This window comes from Microtus oregoni, unplaced genomic scaffold (genome assembly GCF_018167655.1).
Source record: "Microtus oregoni isolate MIOR12 unplaced genomic scaffold, Mior012 000006F_ref0000085, whole genome shotgun sequence".
NCBI classification, from domain to species: Eukaryota; Metazoa; Chordata; class Mammalia; order Rodentia; family Cricetidae; genus Microtus; species Microtus oregoni.
Genome location: NW_024543065.1, coordinates 43,391,550 through 43,412,908, shown reverse-complemented (window position 1 = coordinate 43,412,908; position 21,359 = coordinate 43,391,550). Strand labels below are relative to the sequence as shown.

The window sequence follows — 21,359 nt, the reverse complement described above, 5'->3', positions numbered from 1 at the left end:
ACAATCTCATGTAGCCCAGGGTGCCTTGAGTTCTCTTTTTATTTTAGACGAAAAGGAAAATACAGCGACATTTTATTTGTGTTTTAATAAATAAAGCTTGCATGTGGATCAGAGTTCAGAGCTAAGCCACTAGAGGCCAGGGAGTGGTGACACACACCTTTAGTCCCAGCACTGAGGAGGCGGAGACGCTGAGGCAAGAGAGGTGTATAGGGCAGGAGACTAGAGCTGAAGGAGCCTGAGGTTTGGTGAGGAGCATCTCAGTCTGCAGTCACGATGAGGGCAGGATCGCCCCTTTGCCTGTCCTAACCTTGGTAGAGTAAGAACTCTCTAGTGGCTCGGCTGCTTTGCTTTTCTGATCTCCTTCTTGGGCCCCAGTATCTGTCTCTGGGTTTTTATTACACCAGCCTTGTCTCTTTTGTTTGCTGGACAGTGTCACTCGCTGTAGCCCAAGCTAACCCAGAACTCTAATGTATAATAATATAACTCTGACTGGCCTCAAGCTCTCCCCAAAAATGATCCCCTACCTCAGCCTCCCAAGTGCTGAGTTTACAGTTACCCACCATGCCTAGCCTTCTTTTCAGATCTTGAAATCAAAGAAATCCTCCTGCCTTCGTTTCTGAGCACTTGGGATCATGAACAGGAAGCACCATACTCAGCCCCCGCCCCCATGGCTTGAATTTAAGACTCCTCCAGCTGGGATTACAGAAAGGAGCCTCCACACCAGGCTTGTGCATTTGGACGGAAAACTCTGTCTCTTTTAACCCCCACTTCTAAGCCTAGCGTCAGTTTAATAGACCACTCAAAGAGGCAAGTGTTGAATACTAGGAGAAAGGCAAAAACAAACCCGCTAGCAGGGGGGCAAAATGTTCTTTTGTTGTTCTGGTTCTTGATGACAGGTTCTCACTGGGTAATCCTGCCTGGTCTTGAACTAGCAGTCCCTCTTGCTTCAGCCTGCCCACAGCCAGGTTTACAGGAGAGCGTTACCGCTGCACGCCCTGAGGGGGTGAGGAGGCCCCAACTCTTTACACTAGCCTCGGCAGAGCCTGCAGCTTCTGGCAGCATCCACCCAGATTCCGGGTTAGACGATGAGCTCTCAGTCAGGGGCACGCCCTCTGTGCATTCCCATTGGTCATCTTTACTGTATCTCCGCCTTCTTGAGCTTCTACAGACCAATCAGATTAACAGAAATGAAAGCGTACTAGAGGCGTCTATGCATAGGCCTGAAGAGTGGGACTGAGTGCGGCAAGCACCGATTGGGTGGCTCGGCACGGAAGGGCAGGACAGTGACCCAAGGACCTCACGTGTCCCTACAGGGCAAAAAGGAGACCCAGTCCGGAGTCCGTGGGAATCCAGAGGAGAAAAGTCATAGGTGGAAAGCGACCGGATTCGAACCTGGGACATTCAGGGTAAGCCCTATTCGCTGAGCGCACTCTGCTTGTAAAGCCACTGTCTCACCGAGAAATGGAAGTCTTGAGGGGCGTGGGCCGGGATTTGGGATGGCATTCCTATTGGTCTCAGGATAGACCCTCGGGAAAGGACTCCAAGCCTCTCCAGAGCCAACTTTTGCATCAGCTCCGCGAGTGGGATAACCCAGGAGGGAAAAGAGGCCCAGAGAGGAAGCGAAACTCACCCAGGGAGTGCACACAAAGCACTCCCGACTTCTCCCAACTTTTGTCCCCAGTCCATCTCCATCACGTCTGGCAGTACTGGAGAACTGAGCCTAGGGCGTCAAGAATGCCAGGCAAGTTATCCCTGAACTACAGCCCCGGCCCCTTCTCCCCTGTTCAAGAAGACATATGCCACAAGTAGCACGCCACACTAGGACGGAAGTCAGGTGAATTGTTACCGAGTGAACTCCCAGTTGTTCTAATGAGGAAGTGGAGCTTCAACCTGAGAGTGAAGTTACATACCTGGAGTTCCTAGGACACGGGGTAGAGGCAGAAGGGTCAGGTATTCAAAGCCGGGCTCAGCTACATTGTAAGGTCTCTGTCAACCCAGGATGCGTGACACCCTGATTAAAATAAATGAATGAATAAAAGAGAACACAGTCAAGGTCCGTTAGCGTGTGGGGGATAAAGGCAGGAGGATCACGGGTTCAAACCAGACTCAACTGGATAGCAAGTTCTGGTCAACATAGGATACAAGATACCCTGCCAGCCGTTAACTAATTAAAAGAGAAGACACAACCGAAGTCAATTTTCCTTCACACTGTGCCTACCAGAAATGGTTCCCAAGCCAAGATAGTGTGTGTGTGTGTGTGTGTGTGTATGTGGTGTGTACATGCGCCCGTGTGTAGACTGAACTCAGTGGTTAAGAGCTCTTGTTGCTCTTGCAGAGGACTTCCCAGAACCCACACGGTGGCTCACAACCACCTGTAACTCCAGGCCCAAGGGATCTAATGTCCTTTTCTGGCCTCCACAGACAATGCATGCATCAATGTCCCGCCAAACAGTCATACAAAATAGACCTAATAAACACACACATTTGTGCTCCCTGGAGACCCACATGCTGGAAGGAGAGAACTCACTGCCTCAGGTTGTCCTCTGACCCCCGTGTGTGCACCATGGTGTGCCCTCTCCCAAAAATAAGTTAAACAAATAAATGGATTGTTTTGTTGCTTTGCTTTGTGTTTTGAGACAAGGTTTCTCTGTGTAGCCTTGGAGCCTGTCCTGGAACTAGCTCTTGCAGACCAGGCTGGCCTCAAACTCACAGAGATCCGCCTGCCTCTGCCTCCCGCCTGCTGGGATTAAAGGTGTGCACCACCACCACCTGGCATAAATGGAAATTTTTAAGAAAAGTAAAAACCTCCATTTGCCACTTCACGGGAGGCGGGGGCACAGGCGGGAGTATTCCATACCATGCTTTCTCTTTTCACGTCTATTGAGCGCTTTTCGAGGTGTCGAAGACCTTCCTTGCTGTCGTTTCCTGCTACAGAAAATTCACGGTGAGAACTGGGTCCTGTGCAGGCTTGTGATCCCAGCTGCTCTGCAGCCTCAGCAGGAAAATTGCAGATTGAATTCCAGGACCCCCCTGGGCAATTTAGCAAGGTTCTGTCTCAAAGTCAACAGTGCTGAACCTGATACATAGCACCGAATGCAGAAACTGTTTGTTGATGCCGGCTGATAATTCTAACACTCAGGGTGGAGGCTGGAGGACCCGAAGTTCAGGGTCGTCCTTAGCCACGTAGTGGAAAAGCAAAAGAAAACGATTATCACAGCACGGTGACTCTCTCTGTACCTGTAAACAGGAGGATTGCCAGGAGTCCGAGGCTGCCTTGACTACATGAGAGGCTGTCTGCTGTACAGCTATGTGGATGAGAATGGATAAAATACCGTGGCTTATTAGGAGTCAGTCCCTAAATGATTGTGTAAGACATCTATCGTGGAGCACCATGTGGGCCAGGCTGCGAGGGTCCGTAGTCTGGGCATGTCTGTATTTATGCTTGACCCTTTGTCACTGGAGGCCTGTCAAAGAGTCCTGTGATTAATAACCTGGTCCCTGTCAGATAATACTTAGGGACAGATCTCTGGATAGGAGATTTGTGTCCCTGTCGTGAGGGCGCTGACCATACTCTTCAGGTTCCGACACCTGTCACGCTATGAGACATTCTGAGCCTCCAGTTTCGACCCTCTGGGGCTTCTTGCTGCCGGTGTGTCCCTTGTGCCCGGGACTAGAAGACTGCCCTGGGGGTGAGAAGGGTCCTCCAGGGACTGGGTAGCTTGCTCAGTGGGTCAAGTGTTTGCCATGCAAGCATGAGGAGTTGAGTTCAGGATCCTCAGCACCCATGTAAAGCCAGACATAACTATAATTCCAAAACTCATGCTGGGGGGTGGGAGGTAGAGATGGGAGACACCCCGGAAGTTCCCCGGCCAGCTAGCTGGCTTGGCCCTTGAAGTAGCAGCCAGCAGGAGACTTGCCTCAGGGTGGAACACCTGAGGTTGTGCTCTGATCAGCACATGTGGGCTCTCTTGCACATGCTCACACACAGGCACTCACCGGTCCTCCAGGAAATGGGGCGCAGGGGCTGTGGAGTGGGCTACGGCTGGGGCTCTGAATCCAGAGCCTTGTGGCCCTGTGGGCAGGGCTTGCATCTCTGTTCTCAGGACTGGGAGATGGCTGGGGTCAGAGGGAGGTGTCTGTCACTTTTGGACCTCATCCCACGGCTTTTTTTGCAGGCTGTTGACTTTATTACAAAGTTTGTGTTTATTCTTCACTGACAACCTGTTATACATTGTGCAATCTTAAATTTCTTATTGCTCAGCTTTTTGGGGGCAAGGTCACTATGCAGCCCTGGCGGGCCTCCAGCTCTAGACAGCTACACAGCTCAGTCTCCCAAGTGCTGTGCCTCACACATTTATTCTCGTTTTATAGCACTCTATTTCAATTAAAAAAAAAAAAAGAGGGAAGCTGGACCAGCCCCCATGGGGTGGGTAATAGCTGTAACTCCAGCTCCAGGGGACTTGATACCCTCTTCTGGCCTCTGTGGGTACTGCATTCACATGGCCACGGACATACATGATACACGCATACACATAAAATTAAAAAAAAAGTCTTAAAAATCAAAAGTGAAGGCTGAGCAGTGGTGGCACACGCTTTTAATCCTGGGAGGCAGAGGCAGGTGGATCTCTGAGTTCAAGACCAGCCTGGTCTATAGAGTGAGTTCCAGGACCCAGGGCTACACAGAGAAAAGCTGCCTCCAAAAGAAAGAAAGAAAGAAAGAAAGAAAGAGAGAGAGAGAGAGAGAGAAAGAAAGAAAGAAGCCTTTCTTAAGACCCCAGTGAGCTGGTTAATTGCACTTTGACAAATACTGGGAGACAGCTCACAAAGCCTGGCCTTGTTTTAGCAGGTCTACAGACCTCTCCCTGAGAAGGTCATGTGTAGCCCAGGCTGCTTAGAATCCACTAGTAATGGAGAATGACTTTGAACTTCTGAACCTCCTGCCGCCACCTCCAGAGTTCTGGGGTTCCAAGCCTGTGCCACCACACAGTTTTTGTGGTGTGAGGCATGGAACCGAGACGTTTGTGCATGCTAAGCAAGCACTCTACCAACTGAGCTACATCCCCAGCCTCCCAAAATAAGTGGGCGACTTCTCCCCCATGAGTTCTTCCAGGCCTGAGGTGCAAGTCGTATAATCTTAGACAAGCCCCTTCCTACCTACCTCAGGACTCTTCAGTGTGTGTGTGCATGTGTGTGTGTGTGTGTGTGTGTGTGTGCATGTGTGTGTGTGCATGTGTGTGTGTGTGAGTGTGCATGTGTGTGAGTGTGTGTGTGTGCATGTGTGTGAGTGTGTGTGTGTGAGTGTGTGTGCATGTGTGTGTGTGAGTGTGTGTGCATGTGTGTGTGTGTGAGTGTGTGCGTGTGTGTGTGTGAGTGTGTGTGTGTACATGTGTGTGAGTGTGTGTGTGTGCATGTGTGTGTGTGCATGTGTGTGTGTGCATGTGTGTGAGTGTGTGTGTGCATGTGTGTGTGTGAGTGTGAGTGTGTGTGTGTGTGTGTGTGTTGCCTGCAGACAAACCTGGTGCCCAAAGAATTCAGAAAAGGTCATTGGATCCCCTGGAACTAGGGTTGAAGACAGTTGTGAGTCACCATATGGGTTCTGGGAATCAAACCCTGGTCTTCTGCAAGAGCAACAAGCGCTCTTAACCACTGAGCCATCTCTCCAGACCCTGTGTGCTTATTTTATCAGTGTGTGTGTGTGTGTGTGTGTACACCAGGCTTTCTTTTTTTGGGTCACCAGCCAGCTCCCAAATCATGACACGGAGACTTGATGCTAACCCGGTCCAACCCCTTACAGGTCATTGGCTGACAGAGATTCCCCTTCACTTTTAGTTATGAATGCTCAGCCTTAGCTTACGCTTGTTTCTTACTAGCTCTTATAACTTAATCTGTTTCTCTTCATCTATGTTTTGCCTTGGTCGTTTTACCTTTCTTTCTTTCTTTCCTTCTGTCTCACTTTCTTTTTTTACACAATTTTATTGCTTTTATTGGGCTATACATTTTTCTCCCCTCCCTTCCTTTACTTCCCCCCACACTTCTACCCTCTCCTGTGACCCCCCCCATGCCCCCAATTTACTCAGGAGATCTTATCTTTTTCTCCTTCCTATGTAGATCCTGGGGTTGTGAACTGTAGGGTTTTTGTTTTTTGGGGTTTTTTTTGCTTTATGTCTAGAAGCCACTTATGAGTGAATACATATTATCGTTGTCTTTCTGGGTCTGGGTTACATCACTCAGTATGGTTTTTTCTATCTTCATCCATTTGCCTGTAAATTTCAAGATGTCATTGTTTTTTACTGCTGAGTAGTACTCCATTGTGTAAATGTACCACATTTTCTTTATCCATTATTCAGTTGAGGGACATCTGGGTTGTTTCTAGTTTCTGGCTGTTACAAACAATACTGCTATGAACATAATTGAGTACATGTCCTTGTGGTATGATTGAGCATCCCTTGGGTATATACTCAACAGCTAGGTCTTGAGGAAGGTTGTTTCCTAATTTTATGAGAAATCACCATACTGATTACCAAAGCGGCTGTATCAGTTTGCATTCCCACCAGCAATGGAGGAGTGTTCCCTTTACCACACAACCTCTCCACGTAAGTTGTCATCAGTGTTTTTATCTTGGCCATTCTGACGTAAGATGGAATCTCAGAGTTGTTTTGATTTGCATTTCTCTGATGGCTAAGGATATTGAGCATTTCCTTAAGTGTCTTTCAGCCATTTAAGATTTGACTGTTAAGAGAGTTCTCCGTTTAGGTCTGTACCCCATTTTTTTATTGCTTACTTTCTTGCTTCTCATGTCTAGCTGGAGGCTGCCTGGCTTTGGGCCCTGGGTGTCTCCTCTTCTCTTCTCTTCTCTTCTCTTCGTCTCTAGATTACCCCTCTCTCTGCCTGCCAGCCCCACTTATCCCTCTCCTGACTAGCTATTGTCTGTTCAGCTCTTCACTAGACCAATCAGATGCCTTAGGCAGGCAAGGTGAAACAGATGCAACACATCTTTACATAAACAAACATCCTTTCATCGTTAAACAAATGTAACACACCTTTACATAAACAAACATCCTTTCATCGTTAAACAAATGTAACACACCTTTACATAAACAAACATCCTTTCATCGTTAAACAAATGTAACACACCTTTACACAGTTTAAGTCATATTCCGTAGCATAAACAAATGCCTAGTTAAAATAATATTTCACAACATATGGGGGTGTATGAAAGAGAGACATATGGAGGTCAGAGGACAACTGTGGGGTGTTGGTTATTTTTTTCCACCAGAGCCAGTCAGCCATGGGTCCTTGGGTTCAGTGGTGGGCCCTTTTACCCACTGAGCCATCTTGTTGGCTCTGTTTTTGGCTTTTCGAAACTCTACAGCCCAGGCTACCTTAGAACTCATGTAGATCAAGCCATCCTTGAAAACTCAGCAAGTCTTGCTGTTCTGGGCACTAGGATCACCGTGTGAGCCACCACATGTGGCTCGTTCTGGCCATTTCGAAGGAATGTATGGGTCATGCTCTCTTTAACTAAGCATAACATTTTGGGGTACTATGCCGTAGCACGTGTTAGGCTTTTGTTACTTCCTGTGGCTTATTAACACCCGTTCTGTGGGTACACCACCCTTTCTTTACCAGACCCAGAAAGTTCAGCCACAGTGTTTTGCTCATGGGTAAACTGAGGCTAAAAGGAAGCATTGGGCAAGCTGGGAAAGTAGGCTTTAAAAGGATCTCAAAGACTCTGGGATGGTGGCAGATGTATGTTCTTCTAGACCTCAGGAGGCTAAAGCAAGAAGATTGTAAGTTTAAAGCCAGCCTGGGCTACATAGCAAGACCTTGTGGCACGTTTTCTTATAATTTTTGGTCGTGAGCCTAGTTGTTAATAACTGAGCTATCTCTCCAGCCCCCTGTGGCACTTTTTTTTAATTTATTTATTTATCATGTATATTCTGTCTGCATGCCAGAAGAGGGAAGCTAATCAAATTACAGATGGTAGCCGGGCGATGGTGGCGCACGCCTTTAATCCCAGCACTCGGGAGGCAGAGGTAGGCGGATCTCTGTGAGTTCGAGACCAGCCTGGTCTACAGAGCTAGTTCCAGGACAGGCTCCAAAGCCACAGAGAAACCCTGTCTCGAAAAAACCAAAAAAAAAAAAAAAATTACAGATGGTAATTTGTGAGCCACCATATGGGTGATGGAAATTGAACTCAGGACCTCTGGAAGAGCAGCCAGTGCTCTTAACCTCTGAGCCATCCCCTGTGGCACTTTTTATCTCAAAGACAATATCTAAGATCTGTACGTCCCTGAGTGAGTTACCTTATTGCTTAAGCATCAGTATTCCCAGGGAGTGGAGGCCTGAGTGAGCGGAGACAGGTAGAAAGAGGTCACAGAAGCTGGGCGGTGGTGGCGCACGCCTTTAATCCCAGCACTTGGGAGGCAGAGGTAGACAGATCTTTGTGAATTCGAGGCCAGCCTGGTCTACAGAGTGAGTTCCAGGACAGGCTTCAAAGCTACACAGAGAAACCCTGTCTTGAAAAACCAAAAAAGAAAGAAAGAAAAAGGAAGAGGTCACAGCATGACTTGCGAACACTGTAGTCTTTGGATAGGAGAAAAGGAAGGTGCAGTCATGGGGACAAGGGTGGCTGACACTGGCCCCAGGAATAAGGTAGACATGATCAGATAAGGCTTTGGGGGCAAGTGTCCTCACCCATGAACTAACTGGGCAGGAAGAAAAAACGGGTCGGGGCGAATCCCAGGCCAAACAACAACAGGTGAAAAGACCCAGAGGTAGAAACGGGAAGATGAAAGGCATGGGCCACAGAGCCGAGTGCACAGATCCGGGATGAATCCGTGAACCTTCATCCCTACCTCACGCTGCCTACTGTCCCTCTCTCCACCCCCAGGCAATGGCAGCAGCCAGGGCTGGCCTGGGCAGGATCCTCCCAGAGTCCTCCATCCTGTTCCTCTGCGACATGCAGGAGAAACTTCGAGACAGAATCCTCTACTTCCCACAGATCGTGTCAGTGGCCGCTCGGATGCTTAAGGTACATGCCAACTTTTTTCCTAAGAGTGGAGACCAAAACCCTCAGACCCAGGATTCCGGGCCTGTCTTCCTCCCTCAGACCCAGGAGTCCAGGCCTGTCTTCCTCCCTCAGACCCAGGAGTCCGGGCCTGTCTTCCTCCCTCTGACCCAGGAGTCCGGGCCTGTCTTCCTCCCTCAGACCCAGGAGTCCGGGCCTGTCTTCCTCCCTCAGACCCAGGAGTCCAGGCCTGTCTTCCTCCCTCAGACCCAGGAGTCCGGGCCTGTCTTCCTCCCTCTGACCCAGGAGTCCGGGCCTGTCTTCCTCCCTCAGACCCAGGAGTCCGGGCCTGTCTTCCTCCCTCAGACCCAGGAGTCCGGGCCTGTCTTCCTCCCTCAGACCCAGGAGTCTTGTCCTCAGCCCTCATCCGTGGGTCCCAGCACAATGCTTTCCCTCCCATACAGGTGGCTCAGATGTTGGATGTCCCTGTCTTGTTGACGGAGCAGTACCCACAAGGCCTGGGTCCCACAGTTCCTGAGCTGGGCGCTCAGGGCATACAGGCCGTGAGCAAAACGTGCTTCAGCATGGTGCCCCCACTGCAGCAGGAGCTGGACAGACGACCTCACCTGCAGTCGGTGCTTCTCTGTGGCATTGAGACCCAAGCCTGCATCTTGGTGAGACTCCTTGTCCTCAGGGGTCCCTAATCTTCCCGCTAGCCCTCTCTCCTACCCTGGGTCCCAGCTTTGCTGTGAGCCTCTCTCAGCTATTTCAGTCCTCTGTTCTGCTCTAGGGTTCTTGTGCCCTCGCTGCTACCAGCCCACTGCTGTGAGGCTCACTGACCTTTCTCTGCCCTTAGAACACGGCCCTGGACCTCCTGGACCGAGGGCTACAGGTCCATGTGGCGGTGGATGCCTGTTCTTCTCAAAGGTGAGACGGTCACTCTGTGGTGAGTGGACATCTGGGACACAGATATTTCCTTAGGAACCCCAGCACTCAGACATCTACTCTCCCTAGAGGGGAACCTAACTGTAACCATTGCACCAAAGTCAAACAGTGACTTTCTTCATTTTTATATGCGTTAGTATGAGGGTGTCAGATCTGCTGGAACTGGAGTTCAGATGGTTGTGAGTTGCCATGTGGGTGCTGGGAATTGAACCCAGGTCCTCTGCAAGAGCAGCCAGTGTTCCTAACTGCTGAGCCATCCCTTCAGCTCCACGTGTGGCCTCTTGTTTACCTCCTGAGTCTCATGAGCCTCCCCCTCCTGTCTGGAAGGGATGTTTCCATTGAGAGGAAACTGTCCCACAACACAGATGTGGCACGGCGTGAAAACTAAAACCTGCCCTCTCCTCCTGCTCTGTTCTCCCCAGCGAGATGAACCGGCTGGTGAGCCTGGATCGGATGCGACAGAGCGGTGTCTTCCTGTCCACCAGCGAAGCGCTGATTCTGCAGTTGGTAAAGGACTCTACCCACCCACGGTTCAAGGAGGTAAAGACCCTTCTCAGTCACCCGGGCGTAGAGAAATAGTTCCCGCCCTCCATTTCTTTTTCACTTTTATTTTGTCTTACTGCTCGTTTGCCTGTATGTCTGTCTGTGCCCTACTTGTGTGCCTGGCGCTTGGTGCCCTCATTGGGTTCCCTGAACTAGAGTTAAAGACGACTGTGAGCCATCAAGTGGGTATTGGAAATCAAATCCGGAACCTCTGGACAAGCAGCCACTACTCTTAACTGCTGAGCCAAGAAACCAGCCCACATTTTTTGTTTGTTTGTTTGTTTCTGTTCGTTTATTTGGATGGGAGTTTCTCTGTGTAGCCCTGGCTGTCCTGGAGCTTGCACTGTATACTAGGCTGGTCTCAAACTCACTGAGATCCTCCTGCCTCTGCCTCCTAAGTGCTAGGAATAAAGGCGTAAGGCGTGAACCATCACCACCCAGCTGCTCTTTTTTTTTTTATTTTTAATGTGGTGGTGATGGAACCTAGGGCTTTAAGCCTGCTAGGGAAATACCCTACTGATTGAGCTGTATCTCCAGCCCTATTTATTTGTTTGTTTTATTTTTTTATAAAGATTTATTTATTATTTATTTATGTATAAAGTGTTCTGCCTGCATGTATGCCTGCACACCAGAAGAATGTACCAGACCTCATTATAGATGGTCGTGAGCCACCATGTGGTTGCTGGGAATTGAACTCAGGCCCTTTGAAGGAGCAGCCAGTGCTCTTAACCTTTGAGCCATCTCTCCAGGCTGTCTAGCCCAGGCTGGCCTCAAACTCGTGATCCTCCTGCCTCCGCCTCCTTCAGCAAATCGTACTGGCGTGTGCCACGACAACTGGCTGTTTCTTTCTTCTGATAGTACGGGCATGTGCGGCACGCACTACATGCTGGTGGTGTGTGCAGACAGAACAACTTTTAGTGGTCAGTTTTTTTCCTACCTCCTGGGCTCTGGGGGATTGGACTCAGGTTCGGCTAGCATCGCAAGCACTTCCACTTGATGAGGCATCTGGCTGGCCCTCTGTCTTTTGTTTGTTTTAGTTTGGTTTTTGATTTCTCGAGACAAGGTTTCTCTGTATAACCCTGGCAGTCCTGGAACTTCTCTGTAGACCAGGCTGGCTTCAAACTGACAGAAATCCACCTGCTTCTGCCTCCCCAAGTGCTGGGATTAAAGGCGTGTGCCACCACCACCCTGCTGTTGCTTTGCTTTTGAGATAGGGTCTCACTATGTAGACTGTCCTTTGGAACTTAATGTGGAGACCAGGCCATCCTCATGGGGATCCGCCTGCCTCTGCCTCCTGAGGTCTGGGGTTAGAGGTGTGCTCCACCACCCCCTGTTGTGGCACTCCCGAGGTCTGGGGTTAGAAGTGTGCTTCACCACCACCCCGTTCCGAGGTCTGGGGTTAGAGGTGTGCACCACCCCCGTTGTGGCACTCCCGAGGTCTGGGGTTAGAAGTGTGCTCCACCACCCCGTTGTGGCACTCCTGAGGTGCAGGCAAGCAGGGTCATCCTTGGCTTCTTGGTAAGTTTGAGTGGTGCTATGTTGGACCCTGTTTCCTACCCCAAAAGAAAAAGGTCACCTCATGCTCATTAACAATATAATCTGGAGCAGGACTGTGAAGAGGAGTGAAAGAATGGGAATGGGGAACCTTGAGCCCGAGACCAGGAGACTGTTCCAGGAGGTAGCTGGAGCCAAGGTCAAGAGCTAGGGCTGAGTTTGCCTTCTTCCAAGAATTGTGTGTAGCTGAGTGTGGCCAACACTGGCAGGTTGGGGAGGAGAGGGAAACTCTTAGGAAAGATTTGGGGTTGCACAATAGCCCAGCTAATGGGGTGCCTCAGAGCAGGTCATGGATGTGGCTGCTATCAGGTAGCTGTCTAGCCTTGGCAAGGCCCTACGCTCTATCCCAGCAACACCAACATTTATTTCTTTACAAGAAGTAAAGAAAGCCTGTGTAGGGAGTGTTTGCCTGGTCCATAGAGCCCCAGAGTGGATAGGGTAGGAGTCAGCTCCCTCTTGGTAAGACTGCATGCATGCTTTGGGGTTTATCTTCTTCCTACTAGGGAATCCCAGAGGCTACTGGGGCTGCAGGAAGAGAAAAAACAACTCTCTTTGTTCCTAAAATCTATTTTAAGATATCTTAATAAACTTTAACTATGCTTCATTTAAAAGAAAAAAAGAAAAGAATAGGAGCTGGCCGGGCGGTGGTGGGGCACGCAGATGCAGGTGGATCTCTATGAGTTCAAGGCCAGCCTGGCCTACAAGAGCTAGTTCCAGGACAGGCTCCAAAGCTACCCTGTAGGGTTTTGTTTTTCAAGAAACCCTGTCTCGAAAAACAAAAACAAACAACAAACAAAAAAAAGGAGCTGGCCACCATGGAATTGGAATAGCCAAGGGATTTCACTGGTGGCCTGGAAGAGAAGAGAGGCCAGCTTTCACGCCTCCTCCGGTCAGTAGTGGGACTTAACTAGGAAGAGGCAGTGGAAATGAGGGATTTGCGGGGTTTGTTTAGTATTCTGGAGATACACTTGACTGAACTGGCTGGTTGACGGTAATGGGATTCGTTCCTCCTGTTCAACCAAGAGACCCTTGTGTGAGTGAATTGAGAGTCCATGCTCACAGTGTGGGTCTGTGTGGGAACTGAGGGCTTAAAGGAATGACGGGAAGGTTGAGATTGGTGAAGAAGAGGGCAGTGTTGGCAAGAGAGCCCAAAGTACACTCGTCCACCCTTAGTGGTCCAAGGCAACAGAGCAGACCAACATGGGGGTTGGGTGTAGCTCAACCTGGCGAGTGTGAGGAAGAGGCCACCAAGAAAACTTCCAAGTGGTTGACCGGAGAAGTGATGCTGTCGGAATAATAAGGGGATGAAGATGAAGAGGTGCTCCTCGGATTCTGTATCATGGAGATGGGGAGGACGGTTCTTGACTTCTTGACCTCCTCTGCCTGCAGATTCAGAAGATCATTAAGGAGCCAGTCCCAGACATCGGACTTCTAAGCTTCTTCCAAGGCAAGAACAACCCCCTGTTGCTAAACTCCAGGCCCTGACTTGAAGGAAGGACCCACCCTCCTTCTCACCCAGACGTTGATGGATGTCTTTTCCTTCATCCATGGATCCCAAGAGTGGTGCAGTCCGCCAGGAGAACTGCCCCCGTGGGGGAGGAGGCGTGGTTTTGCCTTCTTATTGGACAGTTGGTCCCGGAAATGCAAATGAGACTCCTGTTGCTGGGTGGGAATTGGCTAAGGAAAAGGTGGAGGCGGGGCTGGGCCCCGGGCCACTTCACGGAGCGGGAAAAGGAGGGGGAAGGAATGTCACAACTGGGACCAGGTCTCAGAGAATAAACATTGATGTGGCTGAGGACCGAACCATTATTGGGTTTGGGGGGCATCATAGGGGCTACAAGGGTCTGTGGGAGGAAGAAAGTGGGGTCTCCTGCAAGTGGGGTGGGGGAGGCGCCTCTTCTGAGCTCCAAGCCGGCGAGACACAGGCGAGGGCTGGCGGCGGCCACATCTGCACTGGGGGGGCCGGTACGCATCTGCACGAGAAAGAGCTGCCGGCCAGGGTCCCCGCCACGCTGCCTGCCGCCCCCACCCCCATCGGCGCGCGCGCGCGCCCAGCCCCGCTGGCTGGCAGACACGCGTTCGCGCTGCCTCCCTTGGCTGGCCCCCACGCTACCACCCCCGATTCCCCGAGGGTCCCGCATCCGGAAAGTGAGGTGAGCGCATCTGTACCTGGTGAGAAGGGGGAAACTGAGGCACGGGGTAAAGAGGGGAATAGGGAGGAATGGACAAGTGTATGAATGGATGGATAGATGGGATGGACAGCTGCTGATCAGTGGTTCGTACTCGCCCAAGACGCAGAATTCTGCAGCCCCTAAGGAGATCAGAGTGTTGAAACTCTACAGATGCCCCCCCTCAACCTCCACCGCGTCAAACCCTTACCCAAGATTTACAGATTCCTTCCCCAGTCTTGGAAGCCCTTAGAAGGCATCCTGTGTCCGCCAAGGATGCACGAACCAGTCCGATCCCATTGACAATCAGACTCACCCTACCACCACCGCGGATCCTGGCAGCCCAGCCCCCTCCCAAAAGCCTGTCACCCCTAGTCCAGCATACCCTCCCCGGGGACCTAGGAGTACCAGCCATCCTCCAGAGCCCTTTGGGACACGGGCGTCGGAGCCCCGGCCCCCGCCTTCCGGATCCAGGTGTCCCCTCCGCACACCCAGCCCGAAGCCTGCGTCTCGAGGCCGCGCTCGCGTCGCCATGGCAACGGGAGTCTATTTTGCGCCGGGAACACACAGCTCCCTCCGCAGCGCCCCCCACCCACCCTGCTTAAGAGTAGGGGTCTCAAAGGGCTGGGATGGGGAGGCAATGCCGTGATGGGAATCAGACAGAAGCCTGGGACAGGCGTGCAGAGATTGAGAGCCCCTGACTGAAGTACTGGGTGTGGAGACTACAGGGAGGATACAGCTCCAGGCGGGGGAGGCTGGAGATGGAGGCCCCAGACAGAGATCCGGGACAGAGCCCCAGACAGACGCAGAGATGCAGAGGGCCCGAAGCAAGGGCCCAGTGGCAGAGTCGGGTTAAAAGGAGAGAGAAAACAGCCGGTTGAATGGAGGCAGGGGTCCTGACAAGAGGATGCACTGAGTGTCTATCTAGGCAGGGACCTCAGACAGCCCAGATAGAGTAGAGCTGCATGTAATGCTGGGGGAGACCCACTCTTTCCTCTGGCAAGGTTTTGGGGGATCTTTCCCTGTAGCCAGGACCGGCTCCGCTTCCCTCCCTCTGCTTCTTCCACAGGTCTTCAGTTTTGCCTGATTTCCGCATTCCTACCTCAAACTGTTTTCCCAATCCCCGAGATTCCTAGGAACCCCCTCCACTTGCTCTCCAACCCCTGCCCTGATCTGCTCTCCCGCTACCTCCTCCACCACTGCCACCTGCAGACCCCACTTAGGCCATTTTAGAGGCTTTGGTCCTTGTTGGTTATGCCCTCCCTCTCTGGGTCTCACTTCTCTCGCTCTCTTGCCCACCCCCCCCCCACTCCCCGGCATCTCTGTTCCTCCCTCTCTGGGTCTCCCACTCTCTTTCTTTCTCTGTCTTCTTCCCATCACTATCCATCCTTCCGGTACCACCTTCCGTGGGTTTCTATCTCTTTCCAAGCTGGCTGGCTCTGTCTTCCTCTTTGTTTCTATGTTCCCCTCTTCCTGGATCCTGTTCCTCTGTCCCTTCACCAGCCTCCCCCCCACCTGCTGCTGTTCTCTTCCAGGACCCTCAGGAGGCTCTCCGCTCTTCCCAGCCCAACCCACTTCCGCCATCCTAGCCAAGATTTTCCACCCCCAGCTAGCAGGGATGGGATAGGACTTGTTGGGGGCCTTCCTCTCTCCAATCTGGCTTTCTTTCTCTGTACCTTGCGTCTCTCAAGTCCTGGGCTGGATTTGAGAACCAAGCAAGGTGCAGCAGCTGGAAGAACCTGGGTTTGGGCCTCCCTTTCCACCCGCCCCCTCTGGCTGTGGAGGAGGACATTGACTTGTGAGTGAGAACTAGAGGTTGGGGGCGGTCTAGGGCTGGGGGCGGAGTAGGGAATGGGGCGGGTATGTAGGCTCCACAGGAGTTCGCACAAGCCAGTTGCAGATTCTGCACAGCTGACCCGGAGTGTGCTTGCACCTAGAAGGCTGCATGACAGAGATAGGATGAGCGTGGATGCCTGCCTGCCTGCCTGCCTGCGCCAGCGCAGGGAGCTGGCCTCGGGTGGTAATGTCTCTGGTGTGCCTTGACATCTGAGTCTTGGGTACTAAAGGCTAAAATGCGTGCACATGTTTGTATGTCCGTGTAGAGTGATGTGTGTGTGCACACAGTCACACACATGCTCTGGAAGGATGTATTGGTGCATCCCCAGAATGACACTGAGTGTCCTTGCTTTGGGGCCACTGCTTAGGTGTCCTGTGGTCTGTTGTGTATCGATCCTGTTATGAGTCTGAGCAGTGTTGTGTGAGGGAAACAGAACCAGTCCCCCTGTCTCCAGTGTCTGCACTGGCTGCTGCATCTGCAGATGGTTGTCCTCTGTCAACTCCCAGCCTTTGAGCAAGGGAGACAGCTGCCTTCCGCCCCATCAGTCCAGATGGCTTTCATTCTTTCAGCCAAATTCTCATTGTATATGTCAGTGCTCAAAGGATGAAGGGATCTATAGGGCTGTGTCTTCCACTCTCAGAAAGACTGACTCTCGAGGTGTCTCCCCTCCCTCTTCTGTGTGTGGGATAAAGCCATCTAGACTACTACCTGGAGACCCAGGTTTACAGACTAGCCCCAAGTCCGGGTACTGTGGGGCATAGGCAACCGATAGAAGCTCTTAAAATTTTTTTCTCATCTGGGGGGGTGGGTGGGATATGAATATCCGCCTCTCATACCTGCTTCAAAATTTTCCGAGTTATAAATGTTCTCCTGAGCATTTACATGTACCAGACACTGATTCTGAGTGCCGTAGAAAAGCAGAGATGTAGATCCAACCATCCGCCTTCATGGACGTTCTAATCTAGGCGTGAAAGATGCATAACAAGACAAGGTGTGCATCCCGTGACAAACGCACAAGAACTCTAGAAGACACCCAGCAGGACCAGGAACTCCAGCGGGTCTGGGGCTGCTTGGGGACTGGCTGGGATGCTTGGTGAGAGGTGCTGAACGGGGGAAAGGGGGTGGCTGGCAGGCTGAGATCTGTCACACAGGCAGCAGCAAGCACTAAGGGCAAGAAAGTAGAGAGTTCTTGGGCATGACCCTAGAATGGCCTAGAGAAACAATTCTCAACCCCTTTGGGCTCTCGGGAGGTTGCCTAAGATTGTTGGAAAGTAGATATTTACATATAATTAATAACAGTAGCGAAATTACAGTTATGAACTTATGAACTATGAAAATAGTTTTATGGCTGGGGGTCACCACAACAGGAGGGGCTGTATTAAAGGGTCGCGGTGTTAGGAAGGCTGAGAAGCGCTGGCCTAGAGGAAAATGAAAGGGCAAATACTTCCGGTGCTTCAGGTAGACTGAGGCAAGAAGTCAAGACAGTCTCAACAGGGAAGTTGTTGATGTCATCTACCCATTTTGGGTTTTTGTTTTTGCTTTTTTGAGACAGGGTTTCTCTGTGAAACAGTCCTGGCTGTCCTGGAACTCACTCTGTAGACCAGGCTGCCCCTCAAACTCACAAATCTGCCTGTCTGTGCCTCCCAAGTGTCAGATTAAAGTGTGTGCCACCTGCTGTTTGTTTTTAAGACAGGGTCTCATGTAGTCATGATTAAGCTTGCTTTGAACTCTGACCCTCCTGCCTCTACCTCCCATGATAGCTGGCGCTATCATGCCTGCCTCCATTTTTAAAGAAATTGGGCAAGATGTGGTTGGATGTGGAGGCACACACCTTTAATCCCAGCACTTGAACGCAGAGGCAGGTGGATCTCTGTGAGTTCAAGCCGACCTGGTCTAGATAGTGAGTTCCAAGCACTGTTTCAAAAGACAAAACAATAAAAATGCTCAGAAAAGTGATGGAAACAGATGCGGAGACCCATAGCCAAACAGTCCTCCAGGAATCCTGCCAGAGAGGGGGAGGAAGCCAGAGAGGAGGGAACACCACAAGAAAACCCACAGAATCAACTAACCTGGGTTCGTAGGGGCTCACAGAGTCTGAGCCACCATCCAGAGAGTTTGCTGACCTAGGCCCTCTGCACGTTACAGTTGTGTAACTTGGTCTTCTTGTGGGGCTCCTCACAGTGACAGCCTGAGCTGTTTTTGACTCTGTTACCTACTTTTGGGACCCTTTCCTGCTCTTGGGCCGCCTTGTCCAGACATAATAGAAGAGGTGTGTAGTCTCACTGCAACTTGATAATGCCATGGCTGGCTGATATATACATGGGAGGCCTGCCCTTTCCTGAAGATAAACAGAGGAGGGAGGAGAGGGTGAGGGGAAAAAGAGAGGATGACAGGAGGGACACGGAGGGAAGGAGGCAGGGAGAGGAAACTGGAGTGGACAAAAAATAATTAATTGTTAATTAAAAATTGGAAAAAAATTTAAATTTACATTTAGCACCTTAAAATGTACAACTCAGTAATATCTGGCATATTCCCTATGTTGTGTGATGATCAATTTTATTTTAATTGTGTGTGTGTGTGCTCATGCACACGCACGCATGTGCACCATGGTTCACATACAGAGGTCAGAGAACAACTTTTAGGAATCCCCTTTTCCCCTTCTTCCATCTGAAACCCAGGGGATCCAATCAAGGTTGCCAGCTTAACAGTAAGCAGTTTTACCCACCGAGTCACCTTGCCTGCTCTAGTTCCAGAACATTCTCGCCACTGCAAAAGGAAGCCCCCTGTGTATGAAGCCCTCCCTTCCAGCTATAATATATAAGTAATAGGATTTCTATCTGCATGGGCTTGACTACTGTTGGCATTTCATGTAAGTGAGCTTATATACCGTGTAACGTTTCATTTCTGGCTACTTTTCCTTAGCACACAGCTTTGAGATGCATCTGTGTTGTAGCATCCGTCATTCTGGGTGTAACTCCTCTTGAAGGCTGAGTAATAGTCTACTGTATGGATGGATCATATCAGTTTATCCAGCTGTCTGTTTCCCTGAGTCAGTTCTGCTTTCTCTTTATAATGCATAGAAATACTATGGACTTTGGTGCATGCATTTTGTAGACTCATATGTATTTAGTTCTTTGGGGGTGAACACAAAGAAGTGGAATTGCTGGTTTCTATGGTAACTTACAATTAATATGTGTGTGGTATTTAGGATTAAACCCCCAGCCTCCAGCATGCTACGCAAGTGCTCTATCACTGAGCTATATGCCCAGCTCGCTTTTTGAGTCAGGGTCTTGCTAAACTGGGCTAGCCTTGAACTCACTATGTACTCGGGCAGGTCTTGAGTTTGCAAACTTTCTGCCTCAGCATCTCAAGCAGACTGGATGGCCACCAGATCTGTTTAATTTTTTTATGCGTCACCAAACTTTTCAACCAAGTGAACCAAGCCACTTCTAAAGTACCTATAAACACCCATATGAGAACACCCAGTAAGCCGTGAAATATTCTAGGCTAGAGTTTAGGGAAGAGGTCTAACCTAAAGCTAAGTTGGATGCCAGACATGCACTCAGGAGGTAGAGGCAGGATTGGAGTTCAATGTTAGCCTTAGTTACATAGTGAGCTTGAAGCCAGCATGGGCTCCATGGACTTTATTACAATAAAATCAAGCAAAAAGTAAGAAGAAGGAAGGACAGGAAGGCAGAGGAAGTGGCTGGAAGGAGTGGAAGAGATGGAAGGAAAAAAGGAGGAAGGGAGGGAGAGAGAGAGAGAGAGAGAGGGAGAGGGAGAGAGAGAATGCATTCATGCACCTGTAATCTCAATTCTTGGGAAGCTAAGGCAGAATGATTTACTGGTTTCCAGCTTTCAGCTAGCCTGGGCTACATAGTGAGTTACAGGTCAGCCTGGATTAGAGTGAGACTCAGTGGTTTAAAAGAAGAAAAGTTGAGACTCCATGTGATAGAAGAGTTGGAGCCAAATCTTAGGAAACCCCAGTACCCCAAAACCATCTCCCATACTAACTGTCTAGCGCTTTGGTTGACAGTAGTTACACACACACACACACACAGCGAGAGAGAGAGAGAGAGAGAGAGAGAGAGAGAGAGAGAGGCATGCAGGCATGCACAGTGGACAGAACACATTATAAAATCACCTAATGATTTTTTCTTTAATACATCCCCCCATCTGCTGTTTTAGTTCCCTCTGGGTCTGTCACTTCTCAATGTTTCTTCTCAGTTGTCTGAACACACGTGACAGTTCTGTCTAGCCGCTCCCTCATCTCTCTGGAAGGTCAACCCTAGACCCCCAGGAAACTGTGCGCTTGCTTTATTCGAGGCTCCAGCCTGGATGCTCCTGACAGCTCGGGGAGGATGGTCAGGATCCTCAGGCATGGATCCAAGGGTTGTTTCCAGGAGTCCCTGTCCCACGCACTAGGCACAGCCTTCTTGCTGAGTCTGTGGAAGGAAGCTCCTGGGCAGCTGGTCTCTCTGGGGTTTGTCAAGATGCCATTCGAGAAGAGGGGGAGATTCTGAGGGGAACCACCCAGAGCCTGCCTCTGCCTGCGGCCCCAGCTCTGAGCTGCTTATCCTGCCTTGTGGTAGAGCTCTGCTCTCCCAGCTCCCTGCCAGACTGTCTCTACACCCCCATAACTTCTCCTGCCCACTCTGGTCTGTTCCTGACCTGCCTGGACCGTTGCCATGGAGACAGCTAAAAGACCTGCCCTTCTGACCCACCTCCCCAGTTACATTTCTCTTCTTATCACCCCCACATCGAATATGTTTTTTCCCTAACTGTGAACAGCAGTGACACTTTTGTATATGAAATCGTGCGCATGCACGTGCGTGTGCGCGTGTGTGAAAGAGTTAGGGAATGTATGGAGAATTGAGAACCAAATAGCTGTAAGCCAGTAGTTCCCAACTCTACTGTATCCCCATTACCAAGACAACTTTCCTTTGTAGGTTTGTTTGTCTCCGTATGTCTCTTTGGTTGGCCTGAAACTTAACTCTATAGCTCAGGTTGGCCTCAAACTTCAGATAATCCTCCTGCCTCCGCCTCCAGAGTGCTGGGGTTACAGGCATGTGTCACCATACCAGGCTCTTTTTTTTTTCTTCCCCAGTACCAGGAGGCATCTCAGGTTGTCACACAGGGACATCACCTGCATGTCTGTCTGCTGTTCTACAGGTTCATAGGACAAGACTGTATGATGACTCCCCACTTCACTATATGTTCCTGCACCCATGTTGAGGGCTTAGCTCGTCGCTTGGCTCTGAACTAATTTTCATATTCTCGTTCCTTCTCTCTCTTTCTCCCT

At 50.4% G+C, this 21,359-nt stretch overlaps 2 protein-coding genes and 1 long non-coding RNA gene across 6 annotated transcripts in view; 2 read left to right on the top strand and 1 right to left on the bottom strand.

Annotated features, from left to right (window-relative positions):
- Positions 1-1,245: 1,245 nt before the first annotated feature.
- Positions 1,246-13,734, top strand: Isoc2 (isochorismatase domain containing 2). 2 transcript variants are annotated; one of them, XM_041653513.1, is made up of 6 exons: positions 1,246-1,406; positions 8,894-9,034; positions 9,475-9,684; positions 9,867-9,937; positions 10,378-10,495; positions 13,442-13,731. In XM_041653513.1, exons 2-6 carry the CDS (start codon positions 8,897-8,899, stop codon positions 13,535-13,537), a joined length of 633 nt encoding a protein of 210 aa, XP_041509447.1. In that variant the 5' UTR covers positions 1,246-1,406; positions 8,894-8,896; the 3' UTR covers positions 13,538-13,731. The 2 variants fall into 2 exon arrangements, with proteins under 2 accessions (XP_041509447.1, XP_041509448.1); XM_041653514.1 differs by lacking the exon at positions 1,246-1,406 and adding an exon at positions 1,660-1,741 and having other exon boundaries at positions 13,442-13,734.
- Shisa7 (shisa family member 7) overlaps positions 13,582-21,359 on the top strand; it is a 19,836-nt gene continuing 12,058 nt past the window's right edge. For 2 of the 3 annotated variants that reach the window (XM_041653510.1, XM_041653509.1), the window contains exon 1: positions 13,582-14,200. In XM_041653510.1, coding sequence (XP_041509444.1) covers positions 13,582-14,200 — 619 coding nt within the window. Of the gene's footprint in view, positions 14,206-21,359 lie in introns of all 3 variants that reach the window. The other variant, XM_041653512.1, reaches the window with a different exon arrangement.
- Positions 13,967-14,702, bottom strand: LOC121449219. The gene is made up of 3 exons (XR_005974506.1): positions 14,606-14,702; positions 14,222-14,363; positions 13,967-14,025 (listed from the first exon to the last, which is right to left on the bottom strand). It is a non-coding gene; the product is annotated as an uncharacterized LOC121449219 (long non-coding RNA).

What these genes read in the sequence shown, in the direction of transcription:
- Isoc2 (XM_041653514.1), top strand. Translation starts at nt 8,897, where the DNA reads ATGGCAGCAGCCAGGGCTGGCCTGGGCAGGATCCTCCCAGAGTCCTCC. An exon ending in AGACCCAAGCCTGCATCTTG is followed by an intron (nt 9,685 to 9,866) that starts GTGAGACTCCTT and finishes CTCTGCCCTTAG; the next exon opens with AACACGGCCCTGGACCTCCT. An exon ending in GATGCCTGTTCTTCTCAAAG is followed by an intron (nt 9,938 to 10,377) that starts GTGAGACGGTCA and finishes TGTTCTCCCCAG; the next exon opens with CGAGATGAACCGGCTGGTGA.